We start from the raw sequence: 14,316 nt of genomic DNA on the forward strand, positions 1-14,316 counted from the left end.
CCAAGCTGTATTGGCAATTGCCTTTCCCTTGGATGACATCAATGACATGGAGAGGGAAGGTGGGTATGCATGGGTGACTGCTGGTCTTCCATAAAAACAACTGTGCCCAGATTTGTGCCTCAGAGGGGAATGTTCTAGGTGCAATCTCATGGTCATTCATGGCTGTGGGGAGATCTTTACCCTTTGCATTTGACAGAGTAATCTGGGAGCTAAAGGGTTAAGGGCTTTATGGGGATATTTGAAGAGAAAGCATTCTAACTAATAATCAAATACATGCTACTCTCAAACAAAGGAGTAGAAATTAAGTTGAGCTTAGCTCTTGCTCTAAGCACTTGTTGATTAACTCTTTCCATATCAACTCCATCTATGACCACCTCTATCTAGCCTGCGCCTCATTGTAAGGAGACTGCAAGAGGAATACTGAGATAGGGAGAAGGAGTCGTACATGTGCTTCGTTGATCTGGAGAAGGCATTTGATAAGGTTCCAAAGAAGGTCATTGAGTGGGCATTGAGAAAGAGAGGTGTACTAGAGGTAATAGTGGGGGCAGTAATGAGTTTGTATGAGGGGGTAAAGACAAGAGTTAGAATTGGAACAGAATTGTTGGAGAAGTTTGCAGTGAAAGTTGGTGTGCATCAGGGATCTGTGTTGTCACCATTCTTGTTTGCAGCAGTGGTTGATGTGGTGATGGAGAGTGCAAGAGAGGGACTGCTAATGGAGATACTGTATGCAGATGACCTTGTTCTGATGAGTGAGACGATGGAAGAATTGAGGGAGAAGTTTTGGAAATGGAAGGAGGTGTTTGAAAGCAAGGGTTTGAAGGTAAACCTCGGGAAGACAAAGGTGATGGTGAGCGGGATGGAAGGAGAAGTGTTAGTGTGTAAGGTGGATCCATGTGGTGTATGTGGGAGGAGGGTAATGGCAAATGTGGTGTTGTGTATGTGAGAAATGGATTCATGGTAGATGTATGAAAATGCAGAAGGTTATCCCAAGACTGACAAGAGAGTTTGTTTGTGGAAGATGTGACAAAGGAGCTGGGGGCTGGCAGAACCAGTGGAAACACTATGTGACGAGGTGGAGACAGTGAGAGGGTTTTGTTATTTGGGAGACAGGGTAGATGTAAGTGGTGGATGTGAAGCAGCTGTGACAGCAAGAGCGAGACCTAGGCTGGATGAAGTTCAGGGAATGTAAAGTGTTGTTATATGGGAGAAGATTCTCATTGAAGATGAAAGGAAGGGTCTATAGGAGTTGCATGAGAACTGCAATGCTGTATGGGAGTGAGACATGGTGTCTGAGGGAGAGAGAAATAGCAATTTTGAGAAGGACTGAGAGAGCAATGGTGAGAGAAATCTGTGGAGTGAAGCTGTTTGATAATAGGACTGAGGACCTGATGGGGATGCTGGGGTTGGAAGAATCGGTAGAACAGCTGGCAAGGGTGAATGGAGTGTGGTGGTATGGGCATGTGTTGAAGAGGGATGAGGAGCATGCTTTGAGGAGGGTGATTGTGGTTGAGGTAAATGGACTGTGAAAACGAGGTACACTGAGGAAATGGTGGAGGAGATTGGGAGGGTTGGTTTGAAAAAGGAGGATGCCCAAAACCGAGCAAGATGGGGAGATGGTGTGAGAGTGGTTGCTATGGCATTGAGGTAGATCCCCCCCCCACCACCACCACCATTAACAGGGACAAAACCTGGATTTAAAACACTGGATGATGGATGGATATATATATATTATCATCATCATCGTCGTTTAACGTCTGCTTTCCATGCTAGCATGGGTTGGACGATTGACTGAGGACTGGTGGACCAGGAGGTGACACCAGGCTCCAATCTGATCTGGCAGAGTTTCTACAGCTAGATGCCCTTCCTAACACCAACCACTGCGAGAGTGTAGTGGGTGCTTTTACGTGCCACCAGCACGAGGGCCAGTCAGGCAGTACTGGCAACGGCCATGCTCAAAATGCTGTATTTTACATGCCACCTGCACAGAAGCCAGTCCATCGGCAATGGCAACGATCTTGCTCGAACGTCTTTTCACATGCTACTGGCACAAGTGCCAGGAAGGCGACGTTGATAACAATCAACAGCCACGCTTGAAATGGTGTATTTTATGTGTCACCTGCACAGGAGCCAGTCCATCGGCACTGGCAACGATCTCGCTCAAATGTCTATATATATATATATATATATATACACACATGCATCTTTCAGTTTCTATCAACCAAATCCACTCATAAGGTCTATAGATTTAGTAAAAGACACTTGCCCAAGATGTAACATTGAGGAACAACCCCAGACCACTTGAGTGAGATGACAGCTTCTTCACCGTGCACCCACAATGCTTTATTCAAAACTTTTGGTAACCACTGTATAAATATATCTAAATTATTCAACTACCAATAATTGAACAACAACAACCAGATATATTTACTGGCATTCAAATAGAAAGAGTCCTTAGAGCTTGTCCAAGCTTTTCAGCTCATGGTTTGATTCCCTAAAGAGTATTTGAAGTGTCAACAATTGCCAACAACAGATATTATAAGTTTAGATTAAAAATTTATTAATTTTAACAAAGCCACTCAATTATTTTTTTAAAAAATTTGAAAAAACAGAAAAGAAAAGAAACAACAAAAATATAATTTGTGAAAAGTAAAAAGTGAAACCACACTGTATTACTGGTAATTTTATCAACTCAGCAGAAAGATGAAGTAAACACCAGTTGGATTTGAATTTGGAGAGATTAGACTTAAATATTGTATATTTAGTTCAACATTTCATTACTTCCACCACTTCATACCTTCTCTTTTGTGTTTTGTATCCTCACTTGCTTTCATATGTGATGTGTGCATGTGTGTGTATCTTTGATATAATTTTAACGAATACATGTTTATTATGGACTTCTGGTAATGTATGCACAATGGTATACCAGCCTTGGCCAGAGGGAAGTATTTATGGCTGGACTAAATTTTATGCGCATGTGCAAATACAAGTAATCTGTCATTAAAATTTCTACTTGGCAGACATTGCATGTTCAAATATCTCTACAACTTTTATTAAAGCTTGTTTCATATCCTTTTTTTTTTTCAGTTAATATTCTTCATTCATTCATCATTGTTTTTTAATATTAAATGCATGTTCTGTTAATAACTGCTTTGCAATATTTCATATTATAGCTGTCTGTTTAAAATTTTACATTTTCAATTGTTGCATTTTTTGCTGGCATCTACTAAGGATTAATATTTCATTGCTTGGCATACCTACACATGTGTGCCCCACCTGACTTTCTTTCCTCATAACTCCCAGAAAAATGCATATTTTTTAATGAAATTTTCTACAAATATGCTTCAGACAATGTAGATTCCAATAATTTGTAGTGGAACATGTTTTCTGTGGTCAGGGAGAGGAATTTCAGAAAATTCCCACAAGTAGGATTTGTTTCCATATAAATTTCAGAAAATGAATATTTTTTGATAAAATTTTCTACAAATAGCATTCAGAGTGTGTAGATTATGATTATATCAGAATTTAATATGAGAAATGAAAATTGGTAGGTTCACACACTTACTAACACATATCACAGATATTGACAAAATGAAACTCGAAATTTCTAAAAGAAAAAATGTGATGTGTGTGTGTCAGTATGTATGCTTGTTCTCACCTTTGTCTTTTCACATCAAATTCCAATATAATCACAATTTACACACTCTGAAAGGTATTTATAGAAAATTTCATTAAAAAATATCCATTTTTCTGAAAGTTGTGAGGAAACAGAGCCAACTTGTGGAAATTTTCTGATACTCCTCTCCCCACCCACAGAGAAATCTTTTCACAACAAATTCCAATATAATCAGAATCTACAACATCTGAAGCATATGTGTAGAAAATTTTATTAAAAAATACTTATTTTTCTGGAAACTATGTGAAAACAATGTCAGTAGGGCACATTTGTGTAGTTATGCCCATTGCTTTAACATAAGTCATACTAAGTTCACATTGCTATTAAACATCTACATATCAGCTTGCATCACTTCACTTTCATTTTGTAACAATATTTGATAATGTAACTGCATGTCATATATAAACAAACAATACACTTCTTTCATTTGGTTTGCATCAAGAGGGTGACAATAATGTGAATGAGATGGGCTCAATTTTTCACTACACATAAGGATAGATAGGATAATGGTAATTACAATAATATTGTGTATGGTAACGAATATGAATTGTATTAAAAATGCATCAAAGTGTGTGTATATATAAATGAATACACACACACTCACAGCCACATTAAAATCTATTGGCAGTATTTAGGTAGTAAATTTAATTGCATGTTCTTTTATCATAATTGCATTTCGTCTTGTAGCTCTATTTTATGTTTCCCACTATTGACATTCAAGCTTCCTTCATGTTGCAAGTCGTGCCAGCATTCTTTTCACATGCATGATATATGTATAATTATGCATATACACAGATGGAATTTATTTTCCAAGCAAGGTAATATTTCCCATGATCAGATATATTTTTCATGAAAGACTGAAAATGAACAGGCTTGTTTATAACCATCACATGACATCAAGACAGGAATAGACACAAATATGCGAACACACATGTACATGCATGCACACGCACACAAACACATACTTACACACACATCATTAGAAGGTGAAAACTTCTTGGCACTTAAGTTTTATATTTTCACTTTTAAAATAAGATCAGTATGTTAACTTGAATAGCATCAAAAAATTTGTGGCACCTATTTGTAAATGAAATGTTTTAAACTATATTTAATGTATTGAGTACTTCTACTTTTTGTTTATAAATACAAGCTTATCTCTCTCTCTCTCTTTTTCATACTTTCTCACTACACACACACACACACACACACACACACACACACACACACGTTTGTGCATATATTGAATTCACAATGATTTTTTTTTTGTTAGCTGTTGCTTGGTGCATAATGGATACAAGCATTGATAATCTGTTAAAACTGAAGTCAGCTGAAGATTCTGTTTGTGTCTATGTATATATGTACATATGTATAAATATATGTATTTATGCATCTATCAATGTATGTATATATGTGTGTCTTAATGTGTGTGCATATATATACATATATCTATATATATATGTATGTGTGTGTGTGTGCATATGCACATGCATACACATTTTAACACAGCAGCTGCAGAGAAGCATCAAAATACGAGTGAATGTAGAATAAATCAGAAAATAGTAAAAACAGACTGATGATAGCTTTCTATTCTAGCAATACTATCACATGCAAATTACTGTTTTGGAGGGGACAGTATAAAAAAATAAATAAAATATATACATAGTTCCTGTTGCAGCCAATAAAATATTTACTTGTTGTGCAATGTAGAAAAAGAAAAGAAAACCCCAAAATCATTAAACAGCTGACTGTATTTGCATTTATATGTTTCCATCTTGAAAACAGTACATTTATTTTCAAAGATGTCATTGTTTCACATGGAACATACTAAATATCTGCAGAGACATTCTCCTGCTTAGCATAGCTATTAGCATAATTTATGCTGAGATTGGAATACATGTGTATATAAATATATATATATATATTGGTTTCAAATTTTGATACTAGGCCAGCAAGCATGAGTGGGGAGGTAAGTTGATTATATCGACTCCAGTGCTCAACTGGTACTTATTTTATCAACCCTGAAAGGATGGAACACAAAGTTGACCTCAGCAGTTTTTGAACTCAGAATATAAAGACAGATGAAAAGTTGCTAAGCATTTTTCCTGACGTGGTTAACGATTCTGTCAGCTCGTTGCCTTATTACATGTATATATATTACCAATGTCATGTACTTAATGTATATACTTTGCTTATGTGCTTATTGGCAGTGGGATCTGTCCTGGGCAAAGTCCCTTGAAGATGTTGAGTGATAAGAAAAACACTGAATAAAAAAAAAACACTCAAACCAAATGAAATGAATTGCCCCATAGGCAAATGAGAATAGTGAGTATAAATAATTCACTGTTATTTCAGCCCACGCTCTTAACCACTATGCACATGGGCATATGGCATAGCGGTTAAGAGCACGGGCTACTAACCCCAAGATTCCAAGTTAGATTCCAGGCAGTGAACTTAATAATAATAATAATAATATCAAAAAATACCTTAGGAATGAGAACCCAAGTTTGAAATTTCCCGAAGACACCTGAAGAAGGCTGGAGGGTGTATTGGCTGAAACGTTGTGTTAACAACAAACAAGATGAGTACGAATATCCGTCAAATGTAAATAATGTAGTTCTAATATTGTTAATATTACTGATGTCACATACTTAAGGTATGGGTTTTGTTTATCTATTTATTAGCTGCAGAATTTCGTCCAAGGGAAATAGCTTTAAGTGTTGAAAAATATAGAACACTTCAAACCAGATGAAACAAATTGATCCAAACCAGATGAAATAAATAGATGAATAAGAAGAATGACTATCAATATTTTGCTGTTATTTCAGCTTTTCGACACCATATACCTGAGTCACCTCAAAACAAATTCAAATCATAAATGCAGATAGTTAAAATCTATCAACTGATGTGCAACAGTGTCACACAAGTGAAGCAAAATTCAAGTTTGAATTAGAAGCAGCTCTAATAATATAACAGGACTTTTCACTGAACAAATCCTGCAGCCAATAAATGCATAAACAAAGAACATACATTAAGCTGACATGAAAATGATGATGATGATAAAATACTGATCAGTTTACTTACGTCTATTTTCTTTGAAAGTTCTTTGGCTTTTTCCTCTAAAACTAATTCCAGTTGTCTCCTCTTCGTCTCCTCTTCTAAGGCGGTGTTACGTAAAGTTTCCATCTCTACGCGGTCAGCATCAATTTGTTTCACCATAAGTCCTTTGCTCTGTAACATTTCTAACAATTTTTTTATACTTTCATCCCTTGCAGCCAAGGTCTGTTTTTGGGTGGCAATTCTGATTTCCATTTCCTCCACAGTCTTCCGTAAAATAACAAGTTCTTTGTTTTGTTTGTCCTGTTCATATTTCATATTATCCATCTCCTCTTCACTAACCGTCCGGTTACTTACTGACTGTCGTGTCTGGTCCAGCTGTAACTGCAGCTCTTTCCCCAATGAACTTTGTCTCTGCAAAACAACAACAATGACATTCAGATGAAGAATTGGAAGCAAAATATGGCAGTTTTGAAAAAGATCAAGTAAAGAAAGAAAGTTTGGGGTTCATATTTTAAATGTGGCTGAAAGGGTTAAGAAACTCGTTTTGCAACCATGTAGTTTTGGGTTAAGTGTGCTGAACCAAGTATCTTCTACTACAGCCCTGGGCTGACCAATATCTTGTGAATGCATATGCTAGACAGAAACTTGTGAAAGCCTGTCATGTGTGTGTGTGTGTGTGTGTGCGTGTGTGTGCGTGTATATTTATGTCTTTCAAACACATACACAAATATATATATATATATATATATATATATATATATATTCACACACACACATGTACACAATGGTTTTCTTTCACTTTCTGTATGCCACATTCACTCACAAGGCTTATTCAGCCTGAAGCTGTAGAAGAAGACGCTTACTCAAGGTGGCACATAGTGAGACTGAACCCGGAACCATGTGGCTGGGAAGCGAACTTCTTACCATACAGACATGCCTGCACCTATCAATAAAGTTTAGTCAACACTGTGCGTATAAATGGATGTTAACATTGCTTTTATATACAATATCTTTGTGGACAGAAAAAACCTTATCAGTTGGACAAGCTTGTGTTGGGATTTCATCAGCAACTGCATTGCTGCTTTAACTATCCACCGAGACACCGCTTACAAAAGCCACTTTAAGTAACAAGGGCTTTAAGTAACATGGATAGACCAATTTGCATACATAATGCATTCTTGGTAGCTACTTCACTTAAAAAAAAATTACAGGTACATTTATAGTATTTTGTTTCAATGCTATACTGTTCTATGGAATATATATCTATAGAATTTTAACTCAGCACTGTATGTAAAAGACTGCTTTAAACAATTTGATTTTAAATAAAATATCTTTTTAATCTTTTATCTTTTATTTGTTTCAGTCATTAGACCACAGCCATGTGGGTGGGGGGGGGGGGGGGGCGGGGGTCACTGCCTTGAAGACAAAAGAAAAATAAACAGAGAGGAATCCTTTGATAATTTCTAATATGCAGGCATGACTGTGTGGGCAAATATCTCCTTCTAACTGCATTTATAACTCAAGCCAACCAAAATCTTGTGAGTGAATTTGGTAGATGGAAACTTTGAGAAATATTGTTGTGTGTGTGTGTGTGTGTGTGTGTTCATGTTTGTCCCTTCCCCATTGCCTGCCTGACAACCAATGTTGGTTTGTTTGTGCCTTTTGGCAAAAGAGAGTGATAGAATGAGTACTATAAGTAAGATAAGTACTGAAGTTGATTAGGTTGATTCAACCCTTCAAGGCAGTGCCCCAGCCTGACCACAGTCCAATGACTGAATCAAGTAAAATATAGGGTGGGCCAAAAGTCATGCACCAAAACGTTTGTCATTTTATTCATAGTTATTGAGTGAGAGCAGTACATGCCATCACAGTGACACTGGGGTAAAATATACAAAGCCCAGTATACCCATCATGACTACCTGTCTGATAAGGGTACACCAAGCACATACAACACAACTATATGTGCAATGTGATCTCATACCAAAATAAACAGTGCATGACTTTGCATGTGGGGCCCAATTAGAATTTTCTTCATGTCGAGTAGCCCATCCCACTCAAAGGGTTGCTTAAGGATGTTGAAGGAAACGCCCATGTTTCCAAAGGTGAATTATTAAAACCCCAAAGAATTCCTCTCAACACATGGCTATGATGCTCCACCACTACTTCTGCTCATGATCATATTGTCCTTCTATTATTTAGAAACCTTATTGTTTCTTTTTATCTAAATCTCATTTCATTATCACAATTACAAAGCGTTTCAGAATCGTTTACCTTTAAAGCAAAAAAACAAAACCAACGTAATTTCTAGACAATCAAATTTGGTACAGATTGATCCAGCGGTTTGGCTGTGCATAGAGGAAACACACACACAGAGTAAAAATAAAAGTGAAACAATAAAAGTGAAACAATAAAAGTGAAACAATAAAAGTGAAACTATAGTGTTATGGAAAGTGAAACTATTATACTGCTGCGAAAAAAAATGGGAAGGGTCTAGGGGGGGGGGTACAGCCTTCTACATGGACAAGGGGTAAAATTTGACCCCCTAGAATCTCCCCGAGTAATGAAAAACCTTCATGCCAAATTTGGTACAGATTGATCCAGCAATTTGGCCATGCATAGAGGAAACACACACATACGCACATACACAGAGGATTTTATATATAAAGATATATCAATGTCTTATGAAAGCTAGGGACAGACTTAAAAAGAGGAAATAATACAACTAATAATAATTCCAAACAAGATACTCTTATTGTCCTGATGACAACTGTCAGCAGATTCAAGACATGAAAAACCATGAGAGTTACTGGATCACTGGTTACCCGAGTAAAGAGGGCTAACTTGTATTAGTATTTCTCATTCATCCATCTTCTCTACCCACTATTCCTGGAAGGGCCATGGCAATAGGACCCTATGAAGAGTCACCCCTTCCATATCCTTCCAGGGTCCTATCAGAAGCAACTGTCACCACACATTCTGACTGGGTTCCCAAGTGTGACCACCCGAGACTATGGATATTGTCCAACCACCTGGCATATAGTCTACCCCTAGGTCTCCTGCCTGTTGGACTGGATTGAAGAATGTGCCTTGTGGATTCTTTCCTATAACATTCTAACCACATATCCATATTACTAGAACTGTGACCTTTTAACATAGATTAGATGATTGAGAATACTTAGAATTTGGTAGAAGTTGTTGTTGTTTTTGTTGTTGATCTCCAATAATCTGTGACTGAAATAACCAATGATCAAAGGTGTTCCAAACATGACCATTCCTCTTTATTCAGATATAAAGTATATCTAAGACTATATTATTCAATATCTTTCATTTTCCAAGACTGAAGCATGGGAGTAGAAGGAATACAGGCTGTTATTCTAAGCAGGTCAAGTGAAACTGTATGGTTAGTGATTAGGGTATTTGGCTCATGATTGAAAGGTTGTGAGTTCAATTCCTGGTAGCATGATCTGTCCATTGCTTCAGTCCACGCAGCTGCCAAAAATGAGTTGTACCTGTATTTGAGCACATAACAAATGAAATATTTGGGCTAGATATAGTGCCAAAAAAGGTTAAAAAAACAAAATCTGTCACAAAACCCCCATCATTTTAGGTTGCTTTTAGTTTACATTTCCATTAGTTATGTCACTCTTGAAATCACATTCTTACTAATTTTCTTTAACTTATAGCCAGAAGTCAATATGAGACTGATAATTTCAATTCTACATTTCCACAGAAAATATATGCTCCAATTTACAATGTCTTCTGCTAAATACAAGTCTGCTCTGAGGGCAGTAGAAATAATGAATAGCATCAACAGGGACTGCAAGGCAGCTTGCAGAAAACTTGAGACTAATAGAGACTGTGACACTTGCTGTTATCAGAATGCTACCAGATAGACACTAGAGATGCTTGGTGACTGATAGACATACCTTCAACAAAATGCTACTAGACAGGCTACACACAGACATCACGAACCCCAACAGCCCCTCAAAGAGCAAGACAAGCAGAGGCTAGATCCTGGCCAAATATGTATCAGTTGTGGAAAAGAGGTGCCTGCAACTATGATGCTGGACAGGACTATGCTTGTTAAAAAATAGTTTCCGTTGGTACCATGTCTAAGATTTGTGACAGATGCTTGGCTAAGAAAATAAGAGGCAAAAATAATATTCTGTTCCAATGGAAAAGTTAATATATCAGTCTTTAGTGAGTCACCAGAGACCCTAAAATAGCTTCTTACTGCCACTACTGAATAATCTGAGTAGTGAAGGTACATAGCTTAGTGATTAGGGTATTCGATTCATGATTGTAAGGTCATGAGTTCGATTCCCAGATGCACATTATGTCCTTGAGCTAGACACTTTATTTTACATGCTCCAGTCCATTCTGCTGGCAAAGATGAGTTGTACCTGTAATTCAAATGGCCAGCCTTGTTACATTTTGTGTCATATTGAATCTTTCTGAGAACTACATGAAGGGTATATGTGTCTGTGGAGTGCTCAGCAACTTACAGATTAATTTCACAAGCAGGCTGTTCTATTGGTCATATCAATTGGAACCGACTTGTTTCAGTCATTAGGCTGTGGCCATGCTGGGGCTTCACCTTGAGGAATTTTAGTTGAATTAATCATCCACAGGACTTATTCTTTGTAAGCTATGTACTTATTCTATTGATCTCTTTTGCCAAACCACTAAGTTACAGGGACGTAAGCACACCAACACCAGTTGTCAAGCGGCAGTGGGGGACAAATACAGATGCAAAGACACACACAACCACACATATACAACAGGCTTCTTTCAGTTTCCGTTGACCAAATCCACTCACAAGACTTTCGTTGATCTGAGGCTATAGAAAAAGTCACTTGCCCAAAGTGCCACACAGTGGGAGTGAATCCAGAACCATGTAGTTGGGAAGTAAACTTCTTACCACACAGCCATGCCTGTGCCTAACCTGGTATTTTTATTCAGTACACTCCAATTTGGTATAAGTCATCGACACAACAAATAGTGAAATATACTATTCATATCAAATACATAGGACAGTGCCAAATTGCGATAAAACCAGTGTAAAATAATTTAATGAAAATTAACTAATTAAGAGAAATAGAACAATGGTATATTAAATCAGTTATTCCTTGAACAACTCAGGGTCATTTATAGCTTCTTTTAACCCTGGGCAACATTGGGTGTTCCGTGTGTGTGTGTGTGGGATTGAACCTAATACTAATACATGGTTGTGGCCTTCCCTACAGAGGTCCCACATTAATGGCAATTCGATGACTGACTTCAGAGAGAAGAGAGGCAGAAGAGACCCCAGCCTCTCGTATATCAAGGTCATATGATGTGTTGTTCGTAAATGAATTTCATAGATTCAATTGCTGTTGTTAGAAAGTGACCTGAGGTTTAATATTCAATGGGAAGGTGAAAAATCTCAATCAATTTTAAACAGATAAAACAAAAGGTTCTCTCTCCATAATAAGTCAACTAATAGGTTTCCTCTTGTAAGCTGGTTGTGGGTAGTTTAACAAGGGTGCTTCTGTGTGTACAGCTGTGAGTGCATATTTGTTTGTGCATGCATATGCATAACTATACATGTGTATACATGCCTGTGTACATGTTTGTTTTTGTGCACGTATCTCTTTTGTAAGCATGTGAGTGTATTTCCATATGTGTGTGTGTGTGTGAGTGCAGTATCATGTCTGTGTGTTGTGTGCATATGTAGGTAAACATGAATGAACACACATACATTTTATGAGTGCGTATGTGCCTCCACATGTGAGTACCTGCATATACCACATGTATATGTATGAACATACAAGTCTCTGTATATATGTTTAAATGTGCATAAGTTAGTACATGTATGTGTACACATATTTGTGAGTGTGTGTGTGTATGTGTGTGTAAAGTGTAATAGGTTTAATGTAAGATAAACACAGAGTGACAGCTACATCAAGTTGATGAAAGATTGAAGTAGCAAATTAGTTGAAGGGCTTCTATAATACGAACACTGGAGCTGATGGATTCACTCATTTTCTCACTTTCTCTCTACCATGCAGACATTTTCTTTCTCTTTTGAATACCTGGGGGAGGGGGAGTAACTCTTATATATGTTAAGCCCTTCTTTGCTTTAGCTTAAAAAGTAAGGGCTAAGAAACAGGTCGTTGGTTAGAATTAGTGGTTCTCAACCAGGGCATCCATATAAGATTTTCTAGTTAAAATTAATCTGCAATAAATTGGTTATACCTCTGCAATACACAAAATATTCTATCAATTTTTTAATACAATTTTATACAAATAGATGTAAGCGTGACTGTGTGGTAAGAAGTTTGCTTCCTAATGCTTTCAGGTTCAGTCCCACTGCATGGCTACATTAGCCTCAGGCTGACCAAAGCCTTGTGAATGGATTTGGTAGGCAGAAACTGAGAGAAGCTCGTCATGTATGTGTGTGTGCATGTGTATGTGTGTGTGTGTATATATATATATATATATATATATATATATATATATATATATATATATGTAGATATAGATATATATAGATAGATAGATAGAAAGATAGATAGATAAATGGATGTGTGTGTCTCTGTGTTCGTGTTTGTCCCTCACCACTGCTTAACAACCGGTGTTGGTATTTATATCCCTGTAATTTAGCGGATTGGCAAAAGAGACTGATAGAAGTAGTACCAGGATTAAAAAAATAAAATAAAATAAAATAAGTATATGGAGTGATTCAATTGACTAAAAATTCAAGGCGCTGCCCCAGCATGGCCAGTCTGGTGACTGAAACAAGGAAAAAATACAAGATAAAAAAATTTCTAATATATTTAACTATGAAAATATATGATTTATTGAAACATCAGATGGTTAGGAGGGTAGATTCTAGTAAAACAGGGATGTAAAATCAAAGGGGTCCAAAGGTTAAAAATGGTTGAGAAACATTGGTCAGAATGAAAAGCGAAGTGGGCCTTACAATTTGAACATAAACATCAAGTCAAAGGGTGATGGTGTGTGATTATTTCAATGAATGTAATGGTACTACTAACTCAGAATTAGAAGCTAGCGTATATATAATTTCAGTAAAAACCAACTTACTGAACCATTACAAAATGTATCAGGTCATCCCATAAGTTCTGTCCGAATTTTGAATAAAGAAAACAAGTGATCAAATGTTATATTTAATTGAAATTTAATCACCAATGTACTTTCCCTGATTATCTATGACTTCCTTCCATCTATTTACAAGCTTTTTAATCCCATCAGTGTAAAACTCCTTTGGTTTCAAAGCGAAGAACTCTGAAATGTCAGTTTCGACCTCCTCCTGGCTTGCGAAAGTTATGTCCCTCAAATGATTCTGTAAACTACGAAACAAATGCTAGTCTGAAAGAGCAAGGTCGGGAGAATAAGTTGGATGAGGAATTTTTTCCCAACCAATCTCTTCGATCTTCTGTGATGTGATCTTTGCAGTGTGGAGTCGTGCATTGTCCTGATGAAGCATCATTCCTTTTCGATTCACTTAAGAGGGTAATTTGTTTTTTCTTCAAAACTTGGTTCAAACGCTCTAATTGCTAACAGTAGACTTGAGCATTGATTGT

At 36.9% G+C, this 14,316-nt stretch overlaps 1 protein-coding gene across 4 annotated transcripts in view; it reads right to left on the bottom strand.

Moving 5' to 3' along the window:
* Positions 1-14,316, bottom strand: part of LOC106880220 (ELKS/Rab6-interacting/CAST family member 1) — a 296,919-nt gene that overhangs the window by 112,161 nt on the left and 170,442 nt on the right. For all 4 annotated transcript variants that reach the window (XM_052976221.2, XM_052976222.2, XM_052976223.2 and 1 more), the window contains exon 2: positions 6,755-7,141. In XM_052976221.2, the coding sequence (XP_052832181.1) occupies positions 6,755-7,141 (387 nt within the window). The remainder of the gene's footprint in view (positions 1-6,754; positions 7,142-14,316) is intronic.

Source organism: Octopus bimaculoides, chromosome 25 (assembly GCF_046866305.1).
Source record: "Octopus bimaculoides isolate indiv1 chromosome 25, ASM4686630v1, whole genome shotgun sequence".
NCBI classification, from domain to species: domain Eukaryota; kingdom Metazoa; phylum Mollusca; class Cephalopoda; order Octopoda; family Octopodidae; genus Octopus; species Octopus bimaculoides.